This window comes from Phyllostomus discolor, chromosome 2, assembly GCF_004126475.2.
Source record: "Phyllostomus discolor isolate MPI-MPIP mPhyDis1 chromosome 2, mPhyDis1.pri.v3, whole genome shotgun sequence".
Taxonomy (NCBI): domain Eukaryota; kingdom Metazoa; phylum Chordata; class Mammalia; order Chiroptera; family Phyllostomidae; genus Phyllostomus; species Phyllostomus discolor.
The window spans coordinates 117,902,880-117,922,270 of record NC_040904.2 but is presented as its reverse complement, the minus strand read 5'-3'; the positions used below and the strand labels follow the sequence as shown (position 1 = coordinate 117,922,270).

Genomic DNA, 19,391 nt, shown 5'->3' with positions numbered 1-19,391 from the left:
TTTCATACAAATTTTCTGTGGTAAAGTTGGGTTGTGGTTGGGATTATAGGCAACCTTTAGTGAGAAATGGGCATCACGACTTTATCACCACTATCCATAAATGTATTTTTCTATACAAATTTAAGTCTAATCTATTGTCTTTTAATAAGGGACATTTTTTTCTTTAGTACCTTTTATTTTTGTTGCTATTGTAAGTAGTATCTTTTTTTAGCCTGGTTTTTCAGATTGCTCCTGGCATAGAGAAATGCAGTGTATGTTTTTATACTAGTCTTTCAAAATTCTTATTGGCTCTAATAATTTGTCCTTAGAGTTTTTTAGTTTTATATGGACAATTATATCATCTCTGAGTAATAACAATATTGCTTTTTTGTGGTCTTCATAATTTCTATTTTTTTTTTTTGTAAAAAGATTTTATTTATTTTAGAGAGGGGAAGGAAGGGAGAAAAAGAGGGAGAGAAACAACAGTGTGTGGTTGTTCCTTGTGCTTCCCCTACTGGGCACTTGTCCTGCAACCCAGGCATGTGCCCTAGACTAGGAATCATATCAGGACTCTTTGATTCATAGGCCGGTACTCAATACAGTGAGCCACACCAGCTAGGGCTATAGTTCTTTTTCTTATTGTACAATGTTGAATACAAGGGGTAACTAAAGACATCTTTTCTGGCTCATGATTGGGAATAATGTTTGCTATATGTTTTTGAGCTATCTTTTATCAGAATTGCTAATGGGTTTTTTAAAAACATGAATGAGTATTGAATATTACTAAATGTGTTTCTGCTTAATCTAGTAATGTGATAAATTGCTTTTATTGGTTTTTCTAATGTTACTACCCTTGCATTTCTGAATTGAACTTGATCACCATGTATCTCAGTCATTTATGAACTGCTGATGTGTTTGGTATCAGTTATACTAGCCTCACAGATCACTCTGTAGCTGGCATTCTTTTTCTCTTCTCTAAATCAGTTTGTATAAGATTGTGGTTTTTTGTTTGGTTGGTTGTTTTCTGGCTAGTTGAGTAGCTCTCACCTGTAAATTTACAGAGCCTGGTATTTGGGTTGGGGAGGGGGAGAATTTTACTAACTAAAAATTGTGAGAATTCAGGTTATCTCCACATACCAAATTTAACAATAAGGAATGTGTCTGTTTCTTGTAGGTTAAAATTTTACTTTTATTTTTTTTTCACATTTATAATTACAATTTTGTTACTAAGATAATTTCAGAATACAGTTTTAATGTAAAAATGTTCTATGTTCATTGGTAAAAGTAATTCAAACTTATATGAATTTGAATTAAAATTCTCAAACTCTCATCACTTATCACTTTCATGTTATCTTTTTATTCATACATCAAATTATATAATACCTTTTTCTCCCTATGGACATTTAATACTCATTATTTGTAAAAATTAATTTGAAAAAGCAAAAAATTAGAAGTAAACCATATCCTTATAATTTCACCTTCTGGAATTTGTTAATATTTTGATGTCTTTTTTCCAGATTTTAAGGTATGCCATTTAGAGTTAAATAAAAATAAAATCATTACTTTTTATTTATATTATTATGAGTAGTTTTATGTCATGAATTGGTGTTCAAAATCATGTTTTTTGATGTAAAAGATTAGGAGAATGGTTCAATAACTTTATTTGCAGTTTCAAGTAATGATGCAGCAAACATTCTTACAGATAAATCACCATGTGACTCCTGTTAGTAGATATTCTAAACTCACTTTCATTTTTCAATTAACCCTTCAGCTGCTATCTTGTCTACTTAAGGCCAGTCTTCACAGCTACTGTTCATGAGTCAGGCAATCTTAGCAGAGTGAGTGTATCATAGAGCATGAGTGTCAGACTCACTTTCACTGGGGGCCACAGCAACTTGGTGGTCGCCTTCAAAGGGCTGAATGTAATTTTAGGACTATGTAAATGTAATTACTCCCTATCTAGGGGCAAGGAGCTCTACATTCGGTAATGAGCATTGTAGTTGAAACATTTTAGGGATTAAACAAGAGAAGAAAATCAAGAGATTTTCTTTTCCTAGAGAAAAAGAGCAATCTTGATATACAAACTATCAGCTTATCTGTATATAATAAATTTGACACTTTATTTTTTAAAACATTTAAAAAAATTTTATTATTGATTTTAGAAAGAGGAAGGAGGGGAAGGAGAGAGAGAAACATCAATTTGTTGTCACACTCGTTTATGCATTCAGTGGCTGACTCTTATATGTGCCCTGACCAGAGATTGAAAATGCAACCTTGGCGTATTGGGATGATTGCTGTAACCAACCGAGAGCTACCTGGCCAGGCCTAAATTTGACTATTTAGATTTGAAGTAGGCTGGGAGATACAGTTCCTTAAGAGGATCCGGTACAAAAAGAGGTACAAAGCTCACCTCTCCTCAGAAATTTTTCCTAATTTAATTAAAAATTAAAAATAAAAAAAAATTTCTTGAGAAGCTTCAAATAGGAGACATTGAATAGAATCCTCATTCCCATGACCACAGATGGTGCTTGAACTGATTTTTTACAGCATTCTTCAACCCTCAGTAACTTGTTTTTAGTTTCTTTTTTGATCTTTTAGTTTCCTTTTAGTTTTTATTTTAAACACTGATTTTGTTCTTTTTTGGAGACCTCGGGACAAAAAGAGCATTTGCCATCTTGCAGTTGCCTTATGGATATGTCATACTCTTCTCTAAGTCTGAAATACATTATTGATATTAGTGATCTGATTTCTCCTGTATCTTGAAAAATTTTGATGTTTTATAACCTCAGGAAGTATTTCACCATTACTCATCAATTACTAGTTATTAAAAAAGTCTAAAATAAGGAAGTGGAGGAGTGATGGAATCATCTAAAGGATGATATAATAATGAACTCAGTCACTATGAATAAAATAAATAGCTGCTATTTGTTATTTTTCTATTTTCAAATTGCATTTTCCAAGAAGCTATAAAGGAAGTCTAGAGATACCAGCTTTTAAGTCTTTTTTTTTTTTTTAATTTAAGTTTCTTTGGATACATAAGGAATTCAGAATTTTTCATTTTCTGTTCATAATAGTAAGAGAAGGAAAATGCCAGAATAACACATTTCACAATGGGAAAACAAATCAGAAGATAAATGTAAAAGAGACAGCAGCACTCCAGGCTCTTTAATGATGGTGAAGTTGATAGTATAAGTGAAATCTGAGACTGAGTTGTAGCTATATCCTACAGAGATTCTCATGATTCATGAACAGTGTATTTCCAAAGCCAAAAAGGAAAAAAAAAATACGGCATTCTCATTACATAGGGAGACTTCACCCGGTATTTTATGACAAAAGGGTTTGTTTTGGACTGTCATATTTTGCTAAATGATATTAACACTGTTGATCATTTTTGATATTCATGTAACAAAATTTTACTTAATATCGTTTGTAATTGGATTGTTGGAAGCAGTACAAAAGTGGTTGGAAGGAAATGATGTATAAATGAAGACAAATTGGTTGAATTAATCCTTTTCATTGGTATTTATAAATGTTTTTTTTAATCCTCACTCAAGGACATGCTCATTGATTTTAGAGAGAGTGGAAGGAGTGGTGGCGGGAAGAGAGATGTGAGAAACATTGATTGGTTGCCTCTTATATGCACACCAACTGGGGACTGAAACCCCACCCTACTATGTGCCCTGACAGGGAATTGAACCCACAACCCTTTGGTTTATGGGATGGTATTCCAACAAATTGAGCCATACTGGCCAAGACAGTATTTATAAATCTTAATGAATATGCTGTTGCATTTATGGAACCAAGCACTTGGCTGTTCTTTAAGAAAGTCATCAATTGAGAGACAGGGAAAGACAGAAGACATGTTTCCAGCAGAACAGATCAGTCCCCCAGGACTCATCCTTTTGAGTGACCAAGAAATAGCCAATCGATCAGATGCACAGTTCAAAACACTGGTGATCAGGAAGCTCACAGAACTGGTGGATTTTGGATCCAAATTACATGAAAAAATGCAGATTACCATAAAAGGGATGCAGGAAGATATACGGAGGAGAGCCAATAGTGAAAGGAAGGAATCTGAGTCTCAAAACAACACAGTGGACCAGAAGGAAGATAGAATCAACCAAGCAGGAAAGCATGATGAAATAAGAATTCAAAAAATCGAAGAAAAGCTTAAGACCAACGAGGACACCTTTAAACGTTCCAACATCCGAATTATAGGGGTACCAGAAGGGGAAGACCAGCAAGTGGAACAGTTATTTGAACAAATAATAAAGGAGAACTTCCCCAAACTGGCAAAGGGAACAGTCTTCCAAGAAATCCAAGGAGCGCAGAGAGCCCCAAAGAAGTTGGACCCAAAAAGAAACACACCAAGGCACATCATAATTACTTTAGCCAAGGTAAAAACGAAGGAGAGAATCCTAGAAGCAGCAAGAGCTAAGGGGACAGTAACCTACAAAGGAGTTCCCATCAGACTGTCAGCTGATTTTTCAAAAGAGACCTTACAGGCAAGAAGGGGCTGGAAAGAAATATTCCAAGTCATGAAAGACAAGGACCTACATCCCAGATTGCTCCATCCAGCAAAGCTCTCATTTAGAATGGAAGAGAAGATAAAGTGCTTTTCAGATAAGGTCAAATTAAAGGAGTTCATCATCACCAAGCCCTTACTTTATGAAATGCTAAAGGGACTTATCTAAGAAAAGAAGATAAAGAAAAGACATGTATAGTAAAAGGACAGCAAACTCACAATTATTAACAACCACACCTAAAGCAAAACCAAAAGAAACTAAGCAAACAACTAGAATAGGAACAGAACCACAGAAATGGAGGGCACATGGGGGGCTAGCAGTAGGGGTGGGAGGAGGAGAGAGGGGGAAAAGGTATAGAGAATAAGTAGCATAGAATGTAGGTTGAAAATAGATAGGGGGAGGGCAAGAATAGTACGGGAAAAGTAGAAGCTAAAGAACTCATAGGTATGACATATGGACATGGACTAAAGGGGGGGAAGGTGGGTGGGAGAGGGGGTACAGGGTGGAGGGGAGTGAAGGGGGAAATGGGACAACTGTAATAGCATAATCAATAAAATATATTAAAAAAAAGTCATCAATTAATCAAAGTTTTCAAAAGGGCAATACATTTTCATGATAGATGAGCAAAAAGAACCAGCTTAATTACTTAGTTAGAACCTACTAGAGACAAGTACAGTTGATCCTCATATTTTGCAGATTCCATATTTACAAAGTACTGTATTTTTCAGACCATAAGATGCACCTAGGTTTTAGAGGAGGAAAAGAGCAAAGAAAAATTTGAAGCAAAAAAATGGGGTAAAATATTTAATAACATAAATAACATAATATTTAATGAATGTAAATGTAAACAGAACTCAACAGCAGCATTAACAACCGTTATTCCTCCCAAATGTGGGGGGAAGGGAGTACATCTTGTAGTCAGAAAAATATGGTAGCCCTGTTGCTAACATCTATTTGTAACTCCAAAATCAGAACTGGTGGCACTTTCACAATCATTCTTAGATGCATGCAAAGAATGACGGTTAGTAGAATTGTCTGGCTTGCTTATTCCCAGCTGAGGTCAAACAAGGCAGTTTTGTTTTCAGTTCTCTGCCTTCCTGTTTCAGCCCTCATACTGCAAACAAGCCTCCCTTTTACACTCTCCAGTGATACATTTTCTGCATTTTTTTGTGAAATGGGATATTTCAAATTTTTGTCACAAGATGTTAAAGTTCTTCCTATGCGTTAACTGGATGATTTCACTTTTTAAAATGACATGACCTCCCAGCCCTCCACACACTCTACCCCCAGTGTTGTGCTGATTTCTGTCTGGTGTTCCAGAGAGCAAGGAAGCCATGATGTAGAGCAAATGCAGATGTTAGACAGGTTGCATTCAGACACAAGTTGCAGCGCTGTTGCCATGAGTATCTATAAACAAACTTAAAACAACGTGGTGTGTTGGTCTGTTTGTTCATCTGTGCCTGGTGAAAAACAGAAAGAACATAACCCTGAGTGCACTAATTCAGAGTTCATGGCGACTTTATAGAACATATTGCCACAAATAGCAAGAATGGACTATTTACAAGGTGACTGTGTTCCAGTGACTTTCAAAGAATGTTGTCTATTTGCATTATCCATCTGGTTCTCGAATAACGTTGTTTCATACCAGTCAGTCTGTGGTAAAAGTGGATTAGTCATACACGTTCTTACTTAAAGTTTCAGAACCTACCTATGACATCAAGTGAGAGCTTAAACTGTATGTAGTTTCAAGGCCAGGAACAAATGGAATAAGAAATGGGTTTGTTATAAGGTTTATCTGCCCCAGAAAATAACTTTCCTTGTAGGCAGTGGTTAGCGAAAGCTAAAAGCACAAGGAAATGATTCACTGGAAGCAGTGTACTTGGTGCTTAGATGTCATGAGCTGGTGGTAGTGTCCACATGGTCCTGCTGAATCTGGAATACTTGATGTAGATATTTTAGTACTTTCCTTTTTTGAGTGACTGACAAGTTGATGAAAGTACTCTTTAATGAAGGTTCCAGAGTTCTGTATTTGTAGGTGAGGCCAGTATGTTGGCTGTAGAAACCAGAAAAGGAAGTTACAGATTAGGTCTATAGACTTCCAGTGTTCCTTATTTCACTGAACAGAATGTTGGAAGTGGTGGGTTGTGCCAAAACCTTTTTAAGAGTGAATATATACATAGTTCAGAGACTCTGCTTCTTTATTTGTAACTATGAGAGATGTTAAAAACGAACCCTGAAATCTGTTTATCTCTTATGGCTATTAGTGTATTTTCTGTAATTTTTTGTTTCTCATTTTCCATTGAACTGAGCTCAAAAGCATGAATGTGTTTGTGCTAAGCATAGTGCATGACACTAAGTATTCTGGGTTTCACTGAATGGTGATCTAGTGAATTTGTGATGAAGAAATCTATACACAGGTTAAATTATGTGTCCAGGTTACTAATTAAGTAGGAAGGCCTCAGCACTTTCCTCAAACTCCTCTGTAGGCTGTCTTACTTTTAATTTTAAAAAATAATAAAATATTAAGGAACATCTGTGAAGTTTTCCCTACATTCTTGAGTATGCAGGTTAGGTTAGTCATCATTCTTCAGTGTTTTAAAATTCACTCAAAAGTGTGTAGTAAGTACACATTTTATATCTTCATTCTAACAGGTCTTCACTACAGAAAAATGTTAATATTATTTTTATGTGAAAAATACATGTTCCATAAAGCATTGAGGTAGCTAGTCTTGTTAAAAAATAAACATTAATTCCTGTTTGCCTAAGAATTGTTTAGATTATTAGAAAGATTTTAGAAAGTTTAATAGATAGGCTATGCATTCTTTACTGCAATGCTTGACCTGACTGGTTAGTTTTAGAACAAATTTAGCTATATAATTGAATAATAGTTGGGAACCTTTATTAAAGGAAAAACTTATAAAACTAAATGCATAGCTGTGTGACTCTTGTTGTAATACCCACCTTATTTCTTTGGCCATTGTTTTGTGAAACTTTTTTCCTTCTAGCTTGATAAAGATGACATGGTGTACATGGAAGCGTATGACAAGTTGCTGGAGTCCTGGCTGACTTTGGTCCAGGATGACAAACATTTCCATAAAGGCTTTTTTACCCAGCATGCAGTTCAAGTCTTCAATTCTTACATTCAGTGTCACCTGGCCGCTCCAGATGGCACAAGGAATTTGGTAAGTTTTAAGCCAGATTGTGATTAAAAATGTGTTTCATCATAGGCTCTGTTTTGTCTGTTTTATCTTCTTATACCTTGTGTAATGCTAGAAATTTGGGCTAAGCCTCTTTAGAGGATTTGCTGAGAACATTAGATGGAGAGCAGAAGTGGTCTCTTGTCTAATTGTATCATGTTTTGTGGGATGTGACTGGTAATTACCTCCTTTGTCTTCAGTTTTTAGTTACTCACCTGTGTCTTCTAGTTGTTAAGTGGTATGAATGACTTCTCGTATCCAAGGACCATGGATCTTAAAGATTTCAGAGCTTTCAGTGATAGAAGTTAAATGGTCTGGTGTGGGAAGTGGTTTGGGGGTGGGTAGTTAGAACTGTGTTTATGTATGTGCGCTCTGGGTCTGTCCTTCCCTTCTTTCTCTTCTGTGTTTCCCCCTTTGAGTGACTGCAGGGCTGTCAGCACAGTCTGATAGGGGCCCCTGGACAGCCACACTGAAGGCACACTCTATCTAGTCCCCTCCCCGTGTGAGGTACAGAGGCTGTCTCCCAGCGCAGCAGAGACATGTGGCTGGTGAGGCGATGGCATGCAGCTCATCACTCGTTTCTCTCCTTGACAACAGACTGCCAATGGCGTGGCCTCTCGTGAGGAAGAAGAGATAAGTGAGCTTCAAGAGGATGATCGAGACCAGTTTTCAGATCAACTAGCCAGTGTGGGAATGCTAGGAAGAGTTGCTGCAGAGCACTGTATACCCCTTCTGACAAGGTACGCAGTCCACAGAATCCATGGAGCAGATGCTCTGTACTCACACTTCCCTGGAAAGCACTTCACATGCTCCCCAACCCTGCATGCACCCCACACACTGGAGCAAGCGGACAGAAGCATGCTCAAGGTTGCGTTCCTTGGCTTGTGCATTGGAGCCCAGACACTGCAGCATAGATGGTAGAGGAGTTATGGAAACATGGAATGAGACATGGTTTGACCCCTATCAGTAAAAACTTGTAATAAGCAGTTTTCAAATGCCAGTTGTAAACCTTGATTGTTTGTAAAGCACTGTTTTAATTCTCTCATAAATGATAAATCACAGTTCCTGTAGTGCTATAAGAACAGTTGTGTATGACGATAAATACTTTTGTATATGTGTTTTTGTGCTAAGATCTTAATTTATGTTGTTTCACACATGGAAATTACATTATTCTAGGTCTCTGTTTATTGAACTTTATGAAACTATTGTTTTTTTCTTCTTTTAGTTTATTAGAAGAAAGAGTAACAAGGCTCCACAGTCAGTTACAGCGACATCAGCAGCAGTTACTTGCTTCACCTGGTTCAAGAACCATTGACAACAAAATGCTTGATGACCTATATGAAGATATTCACTGGCTTATTTTAGTTACAGGTTGGTTGGTTGTTTCCTTTTAAAACATAATTGCCAGCTGAGCAGTTTAAGCCTTAAAAAGAAGCTTCATATATTAAAAATAATAGTCCATACGTAGTATTGGATGAATTTTGGTGACAGCTGTTATATGTTACAGCTATGGATGCATTTTTAAAAAATATTGGCTAACATGTATTCAGTGCCTATTGCATACTGAATATTTTATGTGGGGCTCATTGTAGCCCATTGAATTGATACTATTATTAGGTATTATTATTGTCATTATTATCCCCTTCTTGTAAATGAAGAGGCTGAGACTTGGAAAGTATAAGGAACTAGCCCATGGCTATACTGCTATTAATTTTTGGAGCCAGAATGCAAATCTAGGCAGTCCGACTTTTAGAGTCTTCTTTTGTAACCATACTGTTAGTGTTTCTATGTTTTCAATAATCAGGAAAAAAAAATTTTAATTTTTGAAAAGGCATCCCCAAATACTGACTTTTGATATAGATAATAGTGAAATTCCTATTAACTTTACAGAATATATTACTGAAATGACTAAAAGGTAGTAGATTAAAAAGCCTACATGTCAGTATAAGTGATAAAATTGTTGAATAAACATTTGTCCTTTGTTCTTTCCTGTTTTCTGAGAGTAAATTATCTAAGAAATAGAAAGTTTCTTCTCATCAATCTTGAAATTAACATATTAAATTATAATTTACTTTTACATCAACTTATATAGAAATCAAATAAAACAAGACATTTATAGTACAATTTGATAAATGTAGATTTGTTAAGTGTTCATTTTTAATTTTTTTTAAACTGAAGGCTACCTCTTAGCTGATGATACTCAGGGAGAGACTCCGCTAATACCTCCAGAAATAATGGAATATTCCATTAAGCATTCATCTGAAGTTGACATTAATACAACACTTCAAATTTTGGGATCTCCAGGAGAAAAGGCTTCTTCCATCCCAGGGTACAACAGAACAGATTCTGTGATTAGGTAATATGAACTCTATAGCTGTGCTCTTGTAATTTATACTGTTTTATTAAGTTCTGAGTTGATGGGTAGATGACTTGAGTGATAGACACATTGTAAACCTGATAACATGTAAGAAGATAAAACTTGGAGAAGCCTTGAAATAAACAAGGACGGCAAGTACTCACTATGTTTAAGCAGCACCACTTGGTGAGATTGATAGCCATCCCATCTCATTTAGGAGAGCAAGCGTACAGTGACCACACCCTGTCTGTCAGAAAGTAGTACCAAGGTGGGGACAGGCACCGTAAATGCAAGAAACGGAACATGACATTCTTAGAGACCAGATGAATGTTAGCAAGTACTTACTGTTCATAAAGATAGAGTTACAGTTTAGTGTCTTTCTTAAGGAAACCGATTCTCATAAAATAGAACTATTTATACCAAATATGTGAATCTTGAAAGCCCTGTCAATGAAGTTACAGGACTTTGTGCCTCAATTGAAAGAATTTATTTTAATCTTCCTAATAGCAATGGCAACTTTTTCATTACTTTTTAATGATGACAGTGAGGAGGGGTAAACCTGAACTAAGTCCTCCTAAAAGTGAATTTGAAAACAGCATTTTAAATTTCAGTATATTTAAATTTAGGTGGCAGGCAGAGATATCAATGATGAAATAACATTGGTTTTGTCAGTTACAAAATCAGTAACTCATACAAGGTGCTGTGCCCCTTAATTTTTTTATCTTAATGCCAAAATACATGGGTATCATTTGAGCCTGTGCAGTAGAAAGTATGACTTTTAAATATTGACCTTGTAAGCTATTATCAAGGAAATGTTTGGGAACTTAATCTTTTATCATTGCATTCTCCTGTTTGAAATAAAATATCAGTGCTGCATTGGAAGAGTTTTCTCTCTTCCTTTTAGGATGACTATAGGCCTGTGATTAAGTGTCAGGAAATCATTGCTTTTGCTTTGGTTTGATTCATGGTGAATGTTAATTCAAAGGCTGTTCATTTCAGTGTGCTGTCATGTGATACTCTCTCATATTTCTTGCCTGGGCAGTATCATCAGGGATGCTTTCCTTGTATTTTCAGTGCTTTTCTATTTTTGCCAGTCCCAGTCACCACTGTGGGAGCAAAACATTTTGGTACCTGAGAGCACAGACTATGGAGGAATAAGGAGAGAGTTGAAACAACCACCAAAGAAAACCACCAGTTTTTTTGCTTTATTTTTTTAGTCTAAAGAAGTAATGTGAAATTGAATGGTATACAGGAGAAATAATACTTATTTGATTAAAAAATAAATTTACATTTCTTGAAGAAAATATTTGACAGAAGTTATTGAGTACCTCCTATGTATCTGGCACTGTTCTAGGCATTTGGGATACATTAGTGAGCAAAACAGACAAATTGCTCCCCTTTTGAAGCTCCCTGTAGGGGAGAGACAATGAATAAATTAATTTTGTTTATGTTAGGAGACCATAGGAAGCTGTGGTAAGAGGCTGAGCCGGGTGCAGGGATTAGGAGTGCAGACTCAGGGATTGCTTGTAACTTTACTTTTTAAAATCCTCGCCTGAGGATATGTTTATTGATTTTAGAAAGGGGGGAGAGGGAAGAAAGGGAGAGAAACATTGATTGGTTGCCTCTTGTACATGCCTTGAGCAGGGATTGAACCTGCAACCTTTTGTTGTACTGGAGGGATGATGCTCCAACCAACTGAGCCACTGGCCAGGACAACTGCTTATAACTTTAAGTCTTGTAGTCACTGTTGGCTTCCTTTAGAAGGTGTCTGGTGAACCAAAGCTTGAGGTTGGTTAGGGCCTGGGAAGGCTAAGGAAAAACATTGCCACAGTGAACAGTGGATGCGGAAGCCCCACTGCAGGCCCTCATCCAGGACCAATAGGGCCTGCCGTGGCGGGTGGAGCACAGTAAGGTGAAATTGTGTGGTAGATGGAGTTGGAGGGGAAATAGAAGGGAATCAGTAAAGTCTTTGGGCTTTTACGGTATCTGCTATGAATGGAGTGGGTGCTTCTGTAGGGTTTTGAGCAGACCAGGTGACCGTGCTGCATTGAGAGTGGACTACCAGGGCCAGAGGTGGGAGCAATGAGACCAGTGAAGAGACTAGTTGCTCTCATCCAGAGAAAGATGCTGATTCAGAGCAGAGTCATAGTAGAGGTTGTGAGAAATTGAAGAAAGCTCTCTTTGACTCACTGTGCTGACTTCTGGTTTATGAAATGCAAAGGTAATCCAAGATTTCCCATAACACCAAGACTGTATTCTACAGGACACTAGTTGCTGTCTGAAATGTAAAACATGTTCAGATAGCATGCTGAAGAAACTGAAGTAGGACCAGGGTATCAGTCTTGGGAGAGCAACAACTAAAACAGTATTGTGACTTTGTTGTCAACTTTTCCAACTCCCTACTATGCCAGGGTCTGAGGGTGCAGTAGAAGTGTGATAGTGACGTGGGAAGATCAAGGGGAGGGCTCCTCAGAAGAGGTGGCATTTACACTGACACTGAGGGAATGCATGGGAGTTGCAGTGTGCAGGGGAAGGGGAAGACTATTCCAGGCACTGATAGTAACCGAGCAAGGGCCAGGAAGGAAGAGAAGACTGGCATGCATCCAAGGGGAGAGGTGCCTGCTGAGGGTGCAGAAATAGGGTGGGCTGTGGAACAGGATTAATGAAGTTGGAGTAAAAGTGTTGAAAAGGTTTCAAAACAGGGAAGTGAGCTGATCACATTGTTTTGTTAGAGGATTGCAGTTTGGAGGATGGGTGACTGGTAAGTTAGGAAGCATTTCTGTTAGTGGGGTAAAAACGATGGGAAAGGCAGATGGATGACAGGTGTTTTAAGGGGCAGTTCGCAGGGACTTTGAGGTTGGTTGAGGGTGGTGAAGAGAGAGGGGGGCATGAGGACAGGCTACTGGGAACCCCAGGTTCATCTATCTGTGGTTCTATTCTTGACCTTGCTCCCACTTTACAAAAAAAGGCAAAACTCTTCCTCATTCAAAGTCTACTGTGATGGTTGGCAGGTGTGTAGAAACCTGCGTAATACCAAATAATGTGGTATTGGAATTGAGTGACTGAATAATAGATCACCAATAATTCTGCAGATCAGGAGGTTTTTAGTCCTTTGCCTTAAATAATACTGAAGAGTGATCTAATCAAGTTGTCAGCTATAATATTATTAAAAATAGTTTTTGGTGGTAGAGCTGTATGATTTTTGGCATATAACCTGCAAGAAGTTCAAATAATTGAGGAATCTTATTTTAAAAATGCCTTCCATTTACTTATGAGAATGTATTTTCTCAGGTTTTTTATCTATTAAAATAAAAAAATAGGGACCAGATTATACTCAACTCTGTCTTATTCTAGTGATAAGTAATGTTTTGTCACAGATAAACTGATTTGGAAAATAAAATGCTGCTACGTTAATCTCATTCAGAGATGCATAAAATTATATATTTATGTTTAATACTTTATTTAAATGTGTTTATATTTTGTGTAATTGTGTACTAGTAAGTATTGTAGTAACTCAATCCAGAAGACATTTTAAAAATCTTAAGGTCATTGGAAATTTAAAAAAATTGTATTTTAGCATCTAGACATTTGTTTTAGAGAAGTATATTGTGTAATTAATAAAAGGAGTATAGTCCTGGCCCATGGCTTGCTTGATTGTAGCATCCTCCTCCACACCAAGAGGTGGTGGGTTTGATCCTCACACAGGGTACATACATACCTAGTTTGCAGATTCAGTTTCCCGGTCGAGGTGCATACAAGAGGCAACCGATCGATGTTTCTATCTTACATAGATCTCTCTCTCTCTCTTCCTCCTCCCCCTCACTTCTTCTCTTCCCCCTCTCCTTCCCTCCCTCTTTTTCCTCTTCTCTCTCAGAAATCAATAAACATATCCTTTGGTGAGGATTAAAAAAATAATAATACATAAAAGTTAAAAATAAAATGAGTATAACATTTATTATATTAGGATAAGAGTCTGGGGCGGCGGGATGGGGGGGAGGTGAAACCAAAACAGAAATTTAAGGAGAAAAGGAAACAATGTAAAATTTCTAACTCATAGAAACTTGTTTACTTTTTCAAATGGATGCGGTGAGTATTGGCAACAGAATGATAATTAAACTCCAATGCATAAATTAAAATAGCCACTGTAACTATTTCAGATTCTGTTAGGCTAAAAATTATATTATTTAAATCTGTGCTTTTTAAAATTTTGTTTCTAGATATCTTAATGAGATTTGTTTTAGAGAAGAACATTTTAAAAAGCATCAAATTTTGTCTTACCAAAACTATTTATTCTTATGGGGAGAATTTGACACGCCCACTTAAATATGTTGTGAGGTTATCAGGGTGTCATTTTCACATGCACCCTAAAGTAATTTTGTTAAAAGTTTGAGCATTGGTGGTATGGAGAATATATATAGTGAAAAAGGAGAGGAACCTTAGGAACCACCTGTTTAAAGAAGGAAGTCAGAGTAGAAGATGTCAAAGCCTGGGGAAGAGTAAGAAAGAGCTGAGGGGGGAAATAAGGGAGATGTGCAAGAGAAGGCATTTCAAAAGGGCAGAGTGTCAGCAGTGTCCGGCATTTTGGGAACATCCAGCTGGATAAAGAACTGAAATGTCTAAGATTTCATCATAGGCGGACAGTTTCAGTCATCTTGAAAATAGTAGGGACAGTAGAAGCCAGACTTCCTGTGATTAGAATGCCTTTCTTGGTTGACATTGATAGTAACAAAATGGTGTGATAATGGGTTCTTTCCATCAAATCCTGCTGCTTTGCCTTTTACTGAAGTCAAGTTAAATATACAAGGTCTGTCTAGAAGGTATCCAGCCATGTAATATGAAAAACAGAAACATTTATTTAAAAAGACAGAAGAAACATTGTACACAGGACAAGGACATCTCAGTCTCCTTCAAAGTAGGCACCTTGGGACCTCACACAGTTCTCCCAGTCACTATCAGTTGCCCTGTTGTATTTTCCTGAATCTCATAGATGGTCTGAAACCTCTTCCCTTTCAAAGGTGATTTTAGTTTTGGGAAAAGCCAGAAGTCACAGGGCACCAAATCTAGGTTTTAGGGAGCTGAGTCACCTGGGTGATTTGATGTTTCGCCAAAAAGTTCTGCACAAGATGTGATGTGTGAGCAGTGTGTTGTCGTGGTGAAGCTGCCAATCACCCATGGCCCATAGCTGCGGCCTTCTGAATCATCTGAATAGTTCCTATGGAGGAATGTTCAAGCTTAATGCAAAATTTCATGCATATCTCTTGCTCTACTCAAGTTATTTTGAATGCAATGGCCACATAGCACACATGCTCACTCAACACCATCTACCGCCCCGCACTGACTAGTACAGTGAAGTTGTCATTGTTCACACATGCTCATTCCAGTCTACTTTCCTTGGCTGCTGCAAACTGTTCTCTTTATATTAACAATGGCTGGACTTTTTCAGGACAGACTTCGTGTGTGTGTGTGTGTGTGTGTGTGTATCACTTCTGGTTGTGTGCTCCCCTAACCCACCTGGAACAAATGCTTTATTTTTCTGCATGCTTTGCCTTATTAACATAACACAGCCATTAAGTAGTGTAGGAAAGGACATTGTAGGCATCATGTAGGCAATTTTTCTAGCAAGAGTTTTATTTTAAAATACCATTAAGACTTAAGTTTGTTAAGAAATGAATAGGACTATCAGATTTAGAGATAGGTTTCAATATTCAGAACATTCTAGATAAGTGAATTACCAGAACCTGACCCACAGAATCACCAATGTATAAAAACAAACAGTACTAACAATGGCAGTGTTAAGTAGTAATGGTGTGCTGAAGAATTTAGCATTTACTGTGAACTTTTAATTTTATGAATTTCTCCAGTTTGAATCTGAAAAATCTCTTTAGATAGTAATGCAGTAACAACTTCAGTAGAAGGTGTCTTTGGCCATCAATCCCCTCAGCTCTTTGTCTTGTTTACTACTTCCTAAAAGGGCAGCAACAAAGTGGAGCATTTTTCTACAGCTGTATTGATGAAAATTTCAAGTGTAGCCTGGCCTAAATCCAGAGAGCTGGGAATCAGAAAGGGACTTTTATGAAGAAAATGACTAATAAATAGAAGAATAAATGACTTCTTTTTTGTACCCATAGGCTGCTATCTGCCGTTCTCAGAGTTTCAGAAGTTGAGTCTCGAGCAATAAGAGCAGATCTCACCCATCTGCTAAGCCCTCAAATGGGCAAAGATATTGTTTGGTTTCTAAAACGCTGGGCAAAGACTTACCTCCTGGTGGATGAAAAGCTATATGATCAGGTCAGAATGTACAACTGTTTAATTTCATTTGGATTTATAATAATAGCATTTGTAGAAATGAGAACATTTTCTTGGTTATTTTCGCATTAAAATGTGACTAAGCTGAACATTTTCACATGGAAGAGAACTATATGAATGGCACGTGATTTTAATAACTTTTCTTAGGGTACATCATTTAATTCAGCATATGTTAACTAATATTAAGTTATAAATTGCTCTTTGAGAATGGATTAATTTATGTTCTTTGTATTTGATGAAAATATCATGTTAGTGTGTTAATAACAGAACAATTATAGCTATTAGGAAAATAATTGAAAAGTTTATCATATTTTACCGTGTATAATGCACACCTGTGTTTTAGTGCTCATTGTACATGGGATTATTATACCCATGGTATTTAATCATTGTACCCATGTATAATGCATGTTCTTATTTTTCCCTCAAAAATTTGGGCAGAAAAGTGTGCATTATGCATAGCAAAAATATGGTAGGTGTGTTGAGGATCTCTTTTTTATGATTTATGGATATGAATTCAATTATAAAATTGAATGTAAAGTAAGCAGTGCTTCATTTTTAGATGCTAATTTCAGTTGACTTTCTGTGGATTTTTTTTTAGCTGATCTTTTTTTCTGACCTAAAAAACTTGGTTTTCTCTTCAAGATAAGTCTGCCATTCAGTACAGCATTTGGAGCAGATACAGAGGGTTCTCAGTGGATTATTGGCTACCTCTTACAGAAAGTCATCAGTAATCTCTCAGTGTGGAGTAGTGAGCAGGACCTTGCAAATGACACTGTGCAGCTCCTCGTCACTTTGGTGGAAAGAAGAGAAAGGTAAGCTGCTAGTAAGAGTCAGGCTGTATGTGTGTATAACTTCAGTTTGCTTTTTGGTGTAGAGTTTGCAAGTGGCACACAGTTACATAGTCCTAAAGTCCAGGTAGACACTGCATTTTTGGAGCAATGTGTTTAAAAAACAGTATCACGGCCCTGACTGGTGTGGCTCAGTTGCTTGGGCATCATCCTGCAAAGTGGAAGGTAACCTGAATTCCCTGCACATACCTGGGTTGCAGGTTTAGTCCCTGGTTGGGGCAACCAACTGATGTTTCTTTCTCTTTCTCCCTCTCTTCCCCTCTCTCTGAAAATAAAATTTTTAAAAATCTTTAAAAGAAAAAACAAAATGTCATGTTATTGTTAGAAGTGCAAATAGGACTTTCCTGTGTTACCAGTGATGGTTGCATTGACTGTTCAAGGATTCATCATTGAAGTGTCTTATGAATAACATGCATGTTTAATGTAGTAATTTGTTTATAATTAAAGTTTTAAAAAACTTTAATATAGAAGAGTCCCATTTCATTTTTCAGGTATTCTATTAATATTATCATTTTAAAGATGAGAAAAATTGATAATTTAACAATTAATTTTGCAGAGTAAAATTTTTAGTGCTTTCTACAGTAAATTCTGGAAATGCATCGTTTTTCTCTTTCTGCATAGGAATACAATTATTGTCATTGTTGTCATTGGCTACTATATTTATTGATTACAATTTACTAGGTACTGTTTGAAGCTTTTCATACAGATTATCTCCTTTAAGCACATCAGTCTCATTCATGAGATTTGGGGTTGTTATTATTGTTGTTATTCCTATTTTACAGATCAGGAAGTTGATAAGAAAGAGTAAAAAATTTTACATTGTCATATTCCAAATGGGATTTGAATGCAAGCTTGTGGGACTCCAAAGTCTATGCCTAGTGTACTGTACTTTAAAATTAATGAAATCCAGCTACCTTCCATTTTGTTTACTTAGTATACATACAGTGTAAGTGGTATATCTTTTGCTGTTTCTGCCCATAGGGCAAACCTGGTAATCCAGTGTGAAAACTGGTGGAATTTAGCTAAGCAGTTTGCAAGCCGAAGCCCTCCTCTGAATTTCCTGTCTAGTCCTGTGCAGAGGACGCTGATGAAGGCTCTTGTCCTGGGAGGTTTTGCACAGATGGACACAGAAACCAAACAACAGTATTGGACCGAGGTAATAGTGCCCCTGATTGTGATTGTACCTGCTGGTCAGACTTGTTTTGTCTTTGTGTTGCCATGAAAGAGTCTGTGGAGACATAAGCATCAGTTATCACTTTTCTGTTATTTTTCCTCCTAATGTATAGGTTGAAGCTTACTGTTTTATAACTAACATCTTAAGGATTCGCTCATATCTACTTGTGATGATATTGAATATTAATTATCATGTATTCTGCAGTTTAGGTATTTTATTCCCCAAACTCAAATGAGAACCTGAAGTGGTATATTAATTCTTCATTAAAAATCAGTGTCTTTTGTCTGGAAAAGGGAGCTGTTAATTAAGTACTATATATGTTTGCTAGGGCTGCTGTGACAGAATACCACAGACTTGGTTTAAACAACAGAAATTTATTGTCTCACAGTCTGGAAGCTGGGAGTCTGACATCAGGTGTCAAAGGGTTGCTTCTGTCTGAGGCTCTGAGGGAGAATTTGGTCTGGCCTCTCCTGACATCTGGGACTTTGTCGGAAATCTTTGATGTTGCGTGGCTTTAGACACACCACTCCAACCTCTGTCTTTATCTTCATGCGACAATCTCCTTCATGTTTGCATTCCTGTGTCCAAATTTCCTCTTTCTGAGGACACATTATACTGGATTAGGGGATCTACCCATATGATCTGATCTTAATTTAACTATTACATCTGAAATAACCCTATTTTCACATAAGGCCATGTTCTGAGTTTCTAGGGGATTAGACTTCATCGTACCAGTTTTGAGGGGACATAATTCAATCCATAACAACTACTGGGGATTGCCTCATATAATAAGCTATAAATGGGGAACCAAGACTTACCATTGCATGTAGGTTGCCAGCCTAGAATCCTGTGACTAGAAGGGACAGACATTAGGCAGTTGTGACTTCAGAACCAAAAGAGAAACCAGGCTGACCTTGTATTTATAGTTGAAATAATTGTGTTATTATACGTAGAGCTTTAAACAGAACTAAGATATTATCTTCGTGAATGTGCCTGTTCACTTTT

The 19,391-nt window shown here is 36.9% G+C and overlaps 1 protein-coding gene across 3 annotated transcripts in view; it reads left to right on the top strand.

Annotated features, from left to right (window-relative positions):
* XPO4 (exportin 4) overlaps nt 1–19,391 on the top strand; it is a 114,440-nt gene that overhangs the window by 74,740 nt on the left and 20,309 nt on the right. For all 3 annotated transcript variants that reach the window (XM_028531894.2, XM_036018407.1, XM_036018406.1), the window contains 7 exons: nt 7,511–7,687; nt 8,300–8,442; nt 8,928–9,073; nt 9,881–10,058; nt 16,187–16,346; nt 17,007–17,176; nt 18,194–18,368. In XM_028531894.2, the coding sequence (XP_028387695.1) occupies nt 7,511–7,687; nt 8,300–8,442; nt 8,928–9,073; nt 9,881–10,058; nt 16,187–16,346; nt 17,007–17,176; nt 18,194–18,368 (1,149 nt within the window). The remainder of the gene's footprint in view (nt 1–7,510; nt 7,688–8,299; nt 8,443–8,927; nt 9,074–9,880; nt 10,059–16,186; nt 16,347–17,006; nt 17,177–18,193; nt 18,369–19,391) is intronic.